At 41.9% G+C, this 15,002-nt stretch overlaps 1 protein-coding gene across 10 annotated transcripts in view; it reads right to left on the reverse strand.

The window, feature by feature from the left end:
- Positions 1–15,002, reverse strand: part of spsb4a (splA/ryanodine receptor domain and SOCS box containing 4a) — a 205,984-nt gene that overhangs the window by 91,543 nt on the left and 99,439 nt on the right. For all 10 annotated transcript variants that reach the window (XM_078208741.1, XM_078208757.1, XM_078208763.1 and 7 more), the window contains one exon: positions 7,665–8,503. In XM_078208741.1, the coding sequence (XP_078064867.1) occupies positions 7,665–8,358 (694 nt within the window). In that variant the 5' untranslated portion in view covers positions 8,359–8,503. The remainder of the gene's footprint in view (positions 1–7,664; positions 8,504–15,002) is intronic.

Genomic DNA, 15,002 nt, shown 5'->3' on the forward strand with positions numbered 1-15,002 from the left:
AATGCTTCAATTATTGGATTCAAGACATTTAACAGCTAATTAGCTGGCTTAAAGAAAAGTACAGTATCAAGCATAGTGTTTTTCATGGTGACATATCGTCCCTCCAGATAACCTGTTCCCCTACTGACACCCGGGTCCCCCGCCCACCCCCCACTATCACCCCCAACACCTCGTACTCTTCCCACAGCACCTTCCAATGCAATCTCAGGTGGTGTAACACCTGCCCCTTTACCTTCTTCTTCCTCACTGTCCAAGGTGCCAAACACTCCTTCTGGATGAAGCTATGATTTACTCCTACTTACTTTAGTTTAGTCTACTGTATTTACTGCTCATAATGCAGTCTCCTTAAAATTGGAGACACCAAACGTAGGCTGGGTGACCACTTTGCAAAACGCTCAGTCTGCAAGCATAACCCCGACCATTTGGTCGCCTGCCATTTCGATTCACCATCTTGCTCGCGATTAAATTTCTGTACGCGGCCTGATACAATGTTCCAGTGAAGTCCAACACAAGCTGGAGCAGCAGCATCTCACCTTATGATTGGTCCCTTTACAGCCTTCTGGACTCAACATTGCCTTCAACAACTTCAGACCATGAACTCCGTCCTCCATGTTGACTTATTTTCCTCCCAACTAACGGTCTGTATCTTGCTTTCATCTTTTCAATTTCAGGCAGCACTGATCTTTATTCTGCTACTAACGCCTACTCTGGATCAATGCTTTGTTTCTTTACTACTACCATTACCATTCCCCTTTGCCATTTGTTCCATGACATATTTGTCGTTGAATCGTTCCACCTTCTAACTTATTCCTGACCTTGTCTTTTGCTCCACCTAACCCTCCCTTTTTCCAACAGCACAAAACCTATCACGTTTCTATCTCTCCAGTTCGGAAGAGGAGTTATATTCGATTTGAAACATTAACTCTCTTTCTCTGTCCACAGATGCTGCCAGAACTGCAGAGTCTTTCCAGGACTTTGTTTTTATTTCAGATTTCCAACATCTGCAGTTTTTTGCTTTTATTTACCATTGTAAATGGCAGATGCCATAAATCCCTGGAGTATGCGATTTATCATATTGGCCAATAAAAATGAAAACTGATTTTTTTCAAGTGTTGTTTAAAAAAAAATCAAGTTACAGACACCTTTAAAAGGAGAAGAGAAGAAAAGCCAAATAGAATGGGTAATCTCTGGTGTGACCTGAATTAATTAATTATACCAAAGTCATTATAATCAAGTTCAAGCAAAAAGGCATTGATTAAAATGCCCCTGACTAACAGTAATTTAACCAACCTCCAATCCACTTAAGGTAAATTTGCTGCCTTTGTTTGTAAATTCAGTCACACCATAGCACACATGACTCCAGGGATTTATGGAATCTACAACATACATTTTCCTCAAAATCAATTCCAGCTTCATCAGGAAAGACTCATAAATCAGTGTGAATTTATCACACATTTGAAGACATTCAATGTTCTGCCAACAACCAATGATCAGTCAGCATTAAAAAATCTAATCAAAAACAGGGAAAAATCAACTGAGCAATGTGAATGGGAAGGGGGAGAGAGTAAAATAAAGCTCCACTCATTCATCAGGCTGAAGTGACTATGATAAGCCATAAATATTTTTTTTTGGCAGTTTATTAATTTAAATCCAGTGATTGGCTACAAAGCCATAATTTACTCACTAGTACACATTATTCTCTCTCTAGCATTTGCCTTCTAGCATTTTTATCTCTTCATCCAAGCAAGATATTGGAGTTGGGGTCAAGTTCACCTTGTGCTCTATCTAATCTGCAGGTACAAATGAGATCCAAGTGCATGTTCTTTATAAGCCCATTCTGTTAACAACATACCATTTACTTTCGTCCCATTTTGTCACAGTATGTTCTAGATAACTTGCTCCTCTCTCCCCACCCCTTTTCAAAAACTAGAGGGACAAAAAAAAACTTGTGCATATAGTTGTAGTGAGGGAGAGATGATGCACGTACATTATAATCAGACACAGAGCATTGCAGCAGTTAAATGCAATCACAATTACATGGACGATGAGGAAACAAGTTCGAACAAAAAATATAGATTTTCTAAAAACATTAATAATGATATCCAGGGAAGTAACAAATGAGAGAAATGAACAGCATTAATGAACTTCTGAAGCATTTAAATGGGCTAAAGAATGCCAGATCAATTTTAATGCATTTAACTGTACAGTAATGGTCTTGGCAGCAAAATAAAAGCAAACAGGTTATGGGGGAGATAAGACTGATTAGTAGTTGGTGGGGGCAGTAGGAAAATTAAGATGGCAATCCAATTAAGATGGCATTCTTAGCACGTGGGTTTGTGTGTTTCACCACAACTTGAAAATCAATTTATTCATAGTATCAAGTGTGACTCCAATCAGAGCAAGAAAGTTGTTGCATCAAGGTCCATTTGAGAGATGGGATATCCCAAAAGAAAATTCAAGCTATACTCTCGGGCAGTTTTGAGGAAGTGCTGCATGGTTAGAAGAGCCAACTTCCAGATGGAACGTTGTAAACCAAGGCTCCCTACCAGTTGGATGTACAAGATCCTACGGCACTATTCAAAGACAGTAAGAAGTCTCACAACACCAGGTTGAAGTCCAACAGGTTTACTTGGTAGCACAAGCCACAAGCTTTCGGAGCACTGCCCCTTCATCAGGTGAGTGGGAGCTCTGTTCACAAACAGGGCATATAACAAATAACAGAACAGAGTTTTTCAAGTTCCAATTATTTTAACGAAAGGGTGGATGGGAGAGAGGATTGTTGAGGGAGTGATGGGCTTGAGAGACAAGGTGGATAGTTGGTTTGGGCAAGGTTGGTATACAGGTGGATGGTTAGTGGATTGTCAAACCAGTTCAGGGAGAGGAGATAGTTAGGTCAGTTCAGGTGGGTAGTCGGTGGGTTGGGTTACTGAGGAACAACTCTGGTTGTCGAGTTCACGTGCTGTTAGACCAGGTGCTAAACTGAAGGCGAGATGGGGAAGGTCAGGTCATGGGTAGTGGGTTCGGGTTGGGGGTAGGGTCAAAGAATAATTGGGTGGTCAGGGGGCAGTCGGATCTGGGGGAAATAATCAGATCGAGTGGTGGTTGGGTTGAGTCAGGGGGATGATTGGTGGCATGGGGGTGGGGGGGGGGGGGGGGGGGAATGTCAGTTGTGGAATTATACCAGGTATTAAACTGATTAACATTTCCAGGTGTAATACTCATGTAATACAAACTTATGAGCTATGAATGTGAGTATAAACCAAAAATGGACACTTCCCTGTAAAACTATATGGAGTTGAGAGGGCAGGTGATCTTTTCTTTCCTGCCAATCTACATGGAACTACAAGAGCCCAGAGCTATTTTCATGTCTGGACAAGGCTCGACTAAACCATAAAAATGAAAATGACCTTGTTGGATGCATATTTGAGTAGTCATTAAAATGAAAATAAACTTGTGGTTCATGGCTGCACTTCTTCAACTAATTAAAAAGACTTGCAGACTCTTCGACTCCAAACTTGAAATCCCGAAAGTGTGTGTGAAAGGCTCTATTCTATCAAGGTGATAGGTGCATGGGTGATACCCAAACTCCATTGCCTGAGAATAGTTTAACCTTCAAAAACTATTTTTGAGGACAATGGAAAGAGATGCTTTGATCAGATGACAGAAACTAGGCATCTGATAAGGGATTTTTATGAAGAATATTCAGATCAGACAGAGTCAGAAACACCTATGCCAGAGTGGGGAAAAGACCCTGCCTAAGACACATCAGTTTTAAGCCACATGTAGGCAGAGATCAGAATTGTCTTTGAACTCTGTACCCGAGGAACCAGGATGTGGAAATGCCGGCGTTGGACTGGGGTAAACACAGTAATTTCCACTCCATCTGACGAAGGAGCAGCGCTCCAAAAGCTAGTGGCGTTTGCTACCAAACAAACCTGTTGGACTTTAACCTGGTGTTGTTAGACTCCTTACCGAGGAACCAGACCAGGGCTCCACTGCAAGGCTTTCATAGAATCTCTACAGTGCAGAAGGCGGCCATTTGGCCCATCATGCCTGCACCAATACCACCCCAGCTCTATCCCCCAACCCATGTATTTACCCTGCAAATTCCCATGACACTAAGGAGCAATTTAGCTTGGCCAATCAACCTAACCCACACATCTTTAGACTGTGGGAGGAAACCGGAGGATCTGGAGGAAACCCATGCAGACATGGGGAGGATGTGCAAACTCCACACAGTCACCCATGGCTAGAATCGAACCTGGGTCCCTGTGAGGCAGCAATGCTAACCACTGTGCCACCATGCTGTTTTGCTTGACTCATGCGGAATAAGAGAAATTTGCTCTGTGAACATAATTCAAAAGCCAATTTGTCCGTCTAAAACTACCAGAGCTCCAGCAGAAAAAAGGATTACAGGCCTGCATCATTTCAAGACTTAACCTAGAGAAAAGCAATTGTAACAGTGAACTTTTGAAATCATAAGACCTAAATGAATGCTACTTGCAAGATTATCTTGTGTGTGTATATAACTGTACAAGCGTGAGAGTGGGTGCAAGTGATTTGATTTGTCACATGTATTAGTATAGTAAAAAGTAATGTTTCTAGCGCGCTATACAGACAAAGCATACTGTACATCGAGAAGGAAAAGAGAGGGTGCAAAATGTAGCATTACAGTCATTGCTAACGTCTAGAGAAAGATCTACTTAACACGAGGAAGGCCCATTCAAAAGTCTGATGGCAGCAGGGAAGAGGAGATTGAATTAAAGCATTGTTACGGAGTTTTAAAAAAAGAGTTAAAACAGACTTTTAAAAGTATAGAACAAGAGTAAAAGATAGAATTAGAGGACGTGCGCATACATTTGAGCATTGAACAATAAACATTTATCTTAATTTTAAAACGTATGAGAAAAAAAAGTCGGCCGTGATTCTCCCATCCTAAAAAATTAGTGCAGCAGGCCCGGAGAATCACGCGACTGGCGATTCTTTTTTAATTTGTTACTCACAAGTAAAGCTTACATTAACACTGAAATTAAGTTACTGTGAAGTTCCTCTAGTCGCCACACTCCGGCGCCTGTTCGGGTCAATGCACCTAACCAGCACGAATTTCAGAATGTGGGAGGAAACCAGAGCAGCCGGAGGAAACCCACACAGACACAGGGAGAATGTGCAAACTCCACACAGACAGTGACCCAAGCCAGGAATCGAACCCGGGTCCCTGGCGCTGTGAGGCGGCAGTGCTAACCACCGTGCTGCCCACATTTGCGGGTTCCCTTGAGTGTTTGCACCACGCTTGTCAGATTTTGTCAGCGTCAGATTTTCTGCACCGGAAATTGGCAGGGAGACGTAGAAATTATTTAAATAATAATTTCCCTACAATTTAAATGAGATTAGCGGGCCTGGGACTGAATTCTCTGGGCTCACCAGCCTCTCCCACCCCGCCAAAGTGTTTCACTCCAGCGATATTTCGAGTGGCTCCCCACTTTCGGGGAACTATCGGCTCAACCTCACTGGAGTGAAGGGGGGGCAATCGGGGTCCCCCCCAGGAGGTTGGGCGGTGGAGGGGTGGTGCCCCTTGGGCATGGGCATATACTGACAATACCAGCTTGGGCCCCTGGCCAGGGAGCACCTTAGCACTGCCCATCAGGCATAGGGCAGTGTCAAAGGGGGTCCCGCTGCCACTCTGCCATTGGGATCGATGGCCTCCCTCCTGTCCCCATCGATTGGGGTGGGCTGGGGGATGGGGGGGGGCGGGGGATGGTGTCTACATTGCTGGGGGGGGGAATTGGCACTGCAGCTGGAGGGTGGCGGGGGGGGGGGGGTGCTGTTGTGGTTCACAGGGCTGGCCAGCAATCGAGCTGACCAGGAAACAGGAGACTGGCAGTTCGGGCCCATTGCGCATGTGCAGAGTTCCGCTGGTTTCAGCCTCCTGGGCGGGAGTAGGCCCCATCCCCTGAAATCTAATGATATTCAGACTGGTGGCCTCTGCTGTGCACAGACTATGGGAGATTGTAGTCTGAACTCCCACTGAAAACAGCATGAATTACTCCAATTTTCCCACAAATTCAACACTTAGAATTTGTTTGGGAGAATTTATTTGTTCCTGACAGTTCTAGCACTCGCTGTCTTCAATCAGTAAAGAGGTGGAAATAAAGGGATGCCATCCCTATGACCTCTGCTTTCCCCCCAACGGTAAGTACACAGATAAATCCTGCGCATTTAGCCCAGATCTCCATCCTGACCTCAGGGCTGGATACATTTGTGGAGAGTCCAAGGCATTAGGGAATTAGCCAATTGGAAATTTAAACTTCCCAACCTTCACATGATGTGCGTGTGTCAGGACTTCTGCCAGGTCCTGACAAGCAACTCCCCATATATATCCCCATCTCTGACAATCTGGAGACAAGAGTAGTAGATACAAAATGTGGTCTTTAAGTAATAGGACCCAGCAGTCCTTATTATTTGATGCTAAGTGAAGTAGCACATTCAACACTGCACACAGCTCTGGAACATAGTGATTGGCTTAATCATTCAGGTATAGATGATCCCAGATGGAATTTCCTGTCTGGACTGAATTGACTGACTTCAATAAAGAATATAATACGTGAGCTACAATTATAACATCAATTCCACAGTTGGGGATGGGGAGGACGAGGTCAACAATCTTCAACACAGCAATTACTGCTGGAATGATTTGCATAGTTGGCTCGGATGTCCCAATAAATGATAGAACAAGCCCAGAACAGCTTGTCACATCAAACACTGTCAGAATTCATAAAAATAATTCTCCTTCAGCAAGTTAAAGACAGCTGTCAAACATTTCTAAAACTATATTCTACACACCCTGGACATACTTACACCTTCTACCGTCAGAAAAAAGACACAAAAGTCTGAGGTAATGTACCGACCGACGCAAGAACAGCTTCTTCCCTGCTGCCATCAGACTATTGAATGGACCTATCTTATATTAAGTTGATCTTTCTCTACACCCTGTAACACTATGACTGTAACACTACAGACTGCACCTTTCCTTTCCTTCGCTTTAAATGGCATGCTTTGTCTGTATAGCACGCAAGAAACAATACTTTTCACCGTATACTAAAACAGGTGACAATAATCAAATCAAAAACAAATTCTGGTAATGAGTTAATGCCATTGATGAGCTGGGGAGATAGGGAAGGGAGCAACGGCAGTGGGTGGGAATAAATACCCTCCACAAATGCAATTATATTTTAGAATAGCTATTTTAAAAAATGTAAACCAAGGCAAATGTCTTTAACCTGAAGGATTGAGTGAGGTGAGAAGACAAGAAAGTGGAAATTTTATTCCAACAGGTTACCTTGCTTAAAAAAGGACACTGACTGTAGGTGTAAAATGTGTGAAAGTTGTGCATTATTATAATAAGAAACTGAACCTTAGGTTTGGACTGAAAACATTTCTTTTTGCAGTGTATTTCACTCTTCTTCTTCCTCCACCTTAGCTCATGCACGCAATCTGAAACCACATTCTATTATTTTTATTTCTATGCAAACCTGCGCAATACATTCAATTTGAAATTTAAATTTGCCTTGACAAGATATTCTGAAAAAGGCTGATGCCCATATTCTTTTTGAACCATATATTGCATTTACCTTTATATATGAAAGAAAGATTTAAATGTAACTTACGGTCAAGTCCATTGATGTACCTCATTGTTATCTCGCAGTGCCCCCAGACTGCACTGACTATTGGGTACAGTTTTTTCCCTTTCAGACTTCTGAAGGCCACACCCAGATATTGTCCATCCACTATGAAACTCAATGTTCCTTCATCCATATCCAAAACCACCAAGAAACTATCTGGCAGCACAAAGGATTCATCTGGTTCCAAAAATACCGGATAGGTTAGTCCTGGCTGATTTTTACTATTGTGATATAGTTTGTTGCGACCCAAGTCCCAGCCCCATGACTCATTGTTACTGCCAACTAAAGAGGTGTATCCCACAGAATGCAATGGAGCTTCAGCTGTTGCCACACCAACTACAGCATGTGTTCCTCTCTGCCTTGTAGGCCAGTGAATCTGCCAGACATGAAGCCCTCTTGTGTACCCAATTTTACCTCGGATACAATCTGTGCTTTGGGCTACTGGATGTCTGTGAAAGGTTACCTTGTCGTCTTCTTTTACAAAAATGTTCAGAGAACGGTCTTCATTGTTCCAGGCATGTTTTAGCTGAACAGCTCGAGAAGCCGATGGCATATCCAGCAGCATGTCAAGCCGAGTTGGTTTGCAAAAGTCAGGACCTCGTAACTCTCGCTTAACTGGCCGGTAGGCTGGTTCCCTCACATCCACAGACTTTATATTCCCTGAGATTTTCTGGCCCATTTCTTGGCTTAAAAACCACCGAGGAGGTTATCTTGGCCTATTGTTACCTCATGTAAGCACTTCAGAGAGAGCCAACAGTATGACAAGCAGACTGATTTATTTCCTCCTTTTGCAGCCAGAGAACAACTTCCTTCAGGGAAAACTCCTGAAAGTGAAAAGAAAGATCAAGTAAGTTCCAACAAGATGTTTTTCCAACATACGATTTTCCTTCTTTTCTTCACGAACATTACATAATCCATCTTGTTTTCAGTTCAATGGAAAGAAATGTATATATGTAGGTCCATAGCTAAAATACATAGGTCCTGTTAGACCTTAACCAGTAAAAGAACTGAAGGGAGGATGTAATTTTCTCACATTACTGTAAGCTCAGACAAAACTTCCTCCGATTCATAATGGGATACAGACATTCTCCACCTTTGCTTGTTCAAGCCTCTCCATATATAGTGTCGGTGAGGAGATCACTATGCATTTTTGAAAAATTCTTTCAGACATTTCAACTTTAAATTTTTCATTCATATAGTAAAGAATACTGCTTCTGTGCCAGACAAAACTACTGTGACCTGGATTTTCACTGAGTCAGGTTGACTTGGAAGCCCTTTAAAAATTGCAGGCAAATTTCAATTCTAGGATTCCTGACCGCATTCCCAAGCTGTCCAGATTTTCTGGAGCGCCTTGAAAGAGTGTGGGCCAGTTCCTGTCAAAAGACCTCATCCGGAGATAGGCATGTCCGACACTTCCACAAGAGTCAGGCCAGATTTTTTAAAGAGTCATGGTTCACAGCTCCTCAAGGGAATGGTGAACTATAGTCTGTATGAGATCACCTTTTAAAGACCAGTTTAAAATGTTCACCTCATGCCCTCTATGCCAAACTCTGTCCTCCCCATGACAAGCTTGGCCCTTCCATCCACCCCTCCTGGTCCCATGTCCTTCCCATGCCAAGTTATGACACTTTCATGGCTATTAACTCACTCTGTGTTCGTGTATACACTACCAGACTCTATGGTATCAACCTACAATATTTTCTCTGGGACGCAGCTATTTCAACAAGCATTATGGATATCTGGGCTGCTTGACTGACAGCTCAGGATTTCTGATCTTTGCTGTCAATTTCACAATGTTGGTCTACCCAATGTTAAGTGCTTTCAAGCATTTGTCGTTTTTGGTATTGATAGTTTAAAGAAACTGGATGAGTTGACACATTAACTTGCAGTGAAATTACTTCTGTTCATAGGAGAAAGTTATGACTGAATTACTTTTTTTTTAAAAAGACCCTAAATGTCAAGATAGGGTTAATTGGGTCTGTACAGTAAATAGTCAATCAATGGACATAGCTTGGTTTAGGATCATGAGGAGCCATGGAGGGAAGGGTGAATGGGTGAAAGTTCAAAGCTTGGCATGGGTCATGAATGGAAGAGTAGAGCATGGCATGGGGGTACACGAGGAGTCATAGGGGGTGAATGCCATGGATGGGGTATGGGGAGTGTTTGAAGAGTGAGGGGGTGTGTGGGGCGGGGGCTGGAGGGCTTGTGTGCTTCGGTTTAGCGGGGACAATGTCCCACAGCACCTAAATGGGCCTCTTAAACAGCTTGTCCTACCAGCCACAGCCCCTGTGGCTGCCTCCAAATGTTTTCCAGATCAGCTGGCCTGACCCCAGCTTACATCTATCCCTTGCATTGCAGATCCTGCATTTGCAGATACTTTCTCCCATGAGGAACGGGCTGAGTCATCAATTTCCCCAATTCACGCCACCCACCTCAAGGATGAAAATCCAGGCCTATATGTTTCCAGATCCTCTTGCACGGAATCCTACTCAAGGGAAATTAACATAATCATACTGAAATTTATAATGCAAATTATAAGATAAATTTTGCCACGTGAGAAAATCCAAACAGATGGTCTGAAAAAAGTGTACACGTTCTCACTACACTTGAACATGGGCTAAATGGAGTTACAAATAAACAAGTCAAATTTAGGCAATGTGTTCATTGATACAACTATCAGGAAAGATAGTATTAGGGAAAAAAAGACAGCTGACCTGAAGGACCATTGAATCCCTACGGTGCAGAAAGAGGCCATTTGGCCCATTGAGCCCGCAATGACAACAATCCTACCCAGGCCCTATCCCCGTAACCCCACACATCCACCCTGCTAATCCCCTTGACACTAATGTTCAATTTAGGATGGCCAATCAATCTAACCACATCTTTAGACTGTGGGAGGAAACTGGAGCACCTGGAGGAAACACACGCAGATACAGGGAGAACATGCAGACTCCGCACAGACAGACAGTCACCCAAGGCCGGAATTGAACCCAGGTCCCTGGCGCTATGAGGCAGCAGTGCTAACCACTGTGCTGTCCGATGTTTTTTGATATGAAGGGTTTGATAGATTCGAGGTAGAGAAGGTGGTTCCACTTGAGGAATTCAAAACTAGGTGCTAAAAACATGAGATAGTCACTTTGTTTAGACAAGTGAAGAGGATAGGCAATTCGCAACTATTTGTACTAGCAAGGCAGATGCATTTAAAGAGAAGCTGAAAGCGAAGAATATGTTGAAAGAGCATGAAATTGTAAGTTGAGGTGGTGCTTATGTGGAGCATAAACATTTTCATAGACCTATTAGGCCCAATTGCTTGCTTCTGTGCTGCCAAATCCAAGTAATGCTTTCACCTTTTCGTATTTCTACATTTAAAGCAAGAAGTGTCTTTTACATACAAAAGCTGAGTGTTTGAGCTGTTGAAGCCATGTATTTAAAATAAAAACAACAAGATCTTACCAACAAACTACCACAATGAGCTACCTGTCAATGTTTTTAAGAAAACAACAGTCTAAGTGGATTGAAGGAAGTCCAAAAGGTGGGATGTAATGAGTGTTCTAAAAAGCAGTTGAAATGAAAGACTATTTAAACTTGAAGCAGAATCAGATTCAAAATGAAAGTTGGGAATGAATAGGAGCTACTAAGGGGCAGAAAGCAGTGATATTGGTTGAATGGGTTGTTCAATGAAGGGCCAGAGAAAAGTGCTGAATAGAATCCATCAGGGGATCAGTTTTGGTCTCTACTGTTTCCAGTTTATATTGATGAGTGATTTAGAAGCTCAGTGCAAACTGGGCAAAGTCACAAATGATTATAAACCAGAGTTCCATTTTCTACAGATCTTTAATTACCAGCTACCAGGTCTCCCATAACCTGGATCCACCTGAAGGCAAAATCCTAAATTTTGTGGATCAGAAGTTTTATTTTTGGAATTAGTGCTGCACAGGTACACCAGTCAGAATGGATCCTGCTACATCATGTTTGAACATGCAAATGTGAGAATGGCTCTCTTAAGAGAATGGGTTGAATAGGAGGCGACAACTTAATAACTTCAAAATCAGTTGGGTAAGTTGGAGCAGTGACACAAAGTTTAATACAAAAAAGTAGTGAAGTACTAAATATAAAATTAATGTAAGAGGTCCAATTGCTTGAATGGGTGCCGCTCCAACAACACTCAAAAAGCTCAACACCATCCAATACAAAGCACCCTGCTTGATTGGCACATCATTCACCACCTTAAACATTCACTCCCTCCTCACTGATGCACAGTGGTAGCAGTGTGTACCATCGACAAGATACACTGCAGCAACTCACCAAGGCTCCTTTGACAGCAACTTCCAAACCCATGATCTCTACCAGCTAGAAGGGCAAAACAGCAGATGCACGGGAACACCACACCTGCCAGTTTACCACCAGGTCACACACCACCTACCTTCAAGAGATATTTCTGTTCCTTCACTATTGTTAGGTGAAAATACCTAACCAAATACCTTCCAAACAGCAATGTGGGTGTTCCTACATCACAGACTGCACTGGTTCAAAGAGGCAGATCACCACCACCTTCTCAAGGGAAATTAGAGATGGGCAATAAATGCTGGCCTAGCCAGTGGTGTTCACAAAATTAGTTTTCTTCCCATGAACAGTGAAATTGATAGAAGATCAGAGTGTTAGAAGACTCAGCACTGGATGTGTCCAATCACTCAAAAATATCAATAGACGTAGAATGCTAAACTATTTAAAGAACATAAATTGGAGAAAATGTCAATGCCATCCTGGTGACTGTTTTGTCCATAACTTTAAAAGCAATACTAAATTACTGCCTCAACATGGAACCAGTAATTCTCAGGCTGCAGAATTGACAAGTTAGCATCACCTGCTGTGGAACAAGTCTGCTCGTCTTTGATCAGCAATCTATTATGTTAAAAAACATGTTTCAAACCAAGTGTGAATTGAATGTCCTTTTAAAAAAAATCTTTTGTCTTGCTCAAGCCAAATATCTCGTCAACATCCAGCAGGTATCTTGCATTTGAAGACGTACACATCAATGCTAATGTCCATTTCCCCCCAAGAAATTTACAACTGCACTTGCAAGGCCCACAACTGCCTAGCCTTTGGCCTTTAATTCACCATGCTACATCTAGTTGATCTCTTCAAGCACCCCCATTATTGCTTCCCATTTCTAACAAAATCCCATTTACACAGCCTTTCAAGTCTCCATGGGTTTGTTTTTGCAATTAGATTGTCGGAGTATTTTACTTATCCAGCAAACATCTCGTGAGCACTTATCACCATTTTTGAGAAGTGGCATTATATTCAGTTCCCAGAATATAACTTTTTTTTAAAAAAAAGCAGATGGGAGATTTCACTGCAGAAAGAAAGAAAAATTTACAACATACAAAATATTTTGTGAAAGCTAAGTAAGTTCACCTTAGTCTTTCTAACTTTTATGAAGTACTCACATTCTAATTGCTTAAAGGGCAAATCCAAAAAGTTCACATGCCTAGGAAGGGGGATCATTGACAAAGGTTTAGATTGAAATGGCAAATGGACATTTATTTATTAATGTATGAGTCAAGGTGGTAATTGCTCAGTCAGCTGCCGCATTGTTTCTGACTGGGATGGTGACAGTGGGGCAAAGGTAAAGGATAGTTGAACTTCATCCCATTCTCACTTCTGTACTTTACAATTCAGGATGAAAGAGCAATCAGGAATGGGAATCTTCACCAATCCTACATCAGCCAAGCTCAATTAGCTCAGCAATCAACATGGGACAAATCTGGAAATCTTTCAGAGTTCATATAATTCAAAATTACATGATGAAGTGCATTCACTTACTGAGTCTCAGAGAAAATAAAAAGTGTCCAGAAAGCAAAACATGTCTTAGTTTCCAGTGAGATAGAAAAAAGGTACCTCTTGCTTTTATAAAGAATTCCAAATGATCCGAGATGCTTTGCAGCTGTTAAAGTACTTTTGAAGTAGGAAAATGCAGCAGTATTAATTTGCAAAAAGGCTGATCCCCAAACAGCAGTTACAATTTTAGTGATGTTGGTACAGGGATAAATGTTGACCTGGGCATTGGCAAAACTGTCCTGATTTAAGTAATGCCTTGTGTATTGTTCATTTTTTTGTGTTTGAATATGAGAGTCTGTTTACTATTGATGCTCACTGTGCTTGACTGATTAAACCTGGGTATGGACCTCAGGACAAGTAAACACACTTTAGAAAGAGCTGGAAGCATGGAGTAGACATTGTGAAGCATTGCACAAAACTCGTGTAAATAAAGTTCCTGCACACATAGAACAAGTGTCATCTCTGCACAGATCTGAGGTACAAAATGTACAACACTAGGCCATATCAAATCCATTTGAGTGGGCATACAGGCCATTGGTTTAACATCTCATCTGAAAGATAGCCCTTCTGACAATGCTTTGCTCAGTAATGCATTGAAGTGCTAGCCCAGTTTGTGTGTTCAAGTCCCGGGGTGGTACTTGAATTCATGCTGAGTGAGAGTACTACTCAGCCAAGGTTGTCCAAAGATGCTATTTTTTAAAAACTGCTTACACACAGTAAAGGCTGTCAGCAAGCACTTAAAACTTGTGCTTTCAAATGATTTGCAACTTGGATGATTTGGACTGGGCAAATTGGATACATTTCATGAATAATTAATTATTAAATTGGATATTTTTTGGTTCTGGTTACTTGTGCAATTTATTTAAAAAAGATCCCCAAGATATTGTCCTCAGTTCATCACTCAATGAGCTGTCCCAGTTTGCCAGGAATGACAATCAAGTGGACGGGCGTGCCTTTTCTATCACTTTTTGCTATACATATCCCGTATCCATACTGAAAAGATCAGACTTATTTGACGTATCCATACACTTTTCTTCATGTGCCAGAATTCCTGGCAAGAGCGAAATAGCAACCCTGATGATCTAGTCCATACTTTCCCTTTCTGCTGGCTGTTAATTAGTTCAGGAGAATAGTTTAGACAGCTTTTTGCTCATATTTTTCTTTTCCAAAGTTTCCGATTTCCACTTGTGTTTTTTTGATTTGATTTATTATTGCCACATGTATCAACATAGTGAAAAGTATTGTTCCTCGTATGCTATACAGACAAAGCATACTGTTCATAGAGAAGGAAACAAGAGAGTGCAGAATGTAGTGGAACAGTTATAAGCTAGAGTGTAGAGAAAGATCAACTTAATGCAAGGTAGGTCCATTCAAAAGTCTGATGGCAGCAGGGAAGAAGCTGTTCTTGAGTCGGTTGGTACGTGACCTTTAGACTTTTGTATCTTTTTCCTGATGGAAGGTGGTGGAAGAGAGAATGTCCGG

The sequence above is a fragment of the Mustelus asterias genome, chromosome 3 (genome assembly GCF_964213995.1).
Source record: "Mustelus asterias chromosome 3, sMusAst1.hap1.1, whole genome shotgun sequence".
In the NCBI taxonomy this organism is placed as follows: domain Eukaryota; kingdom Metazoa; phylum Chordata; class Chondrichthyes; order Carcharhiniformes; family Triakidae; genus Mustelus; species Mustelus asterias.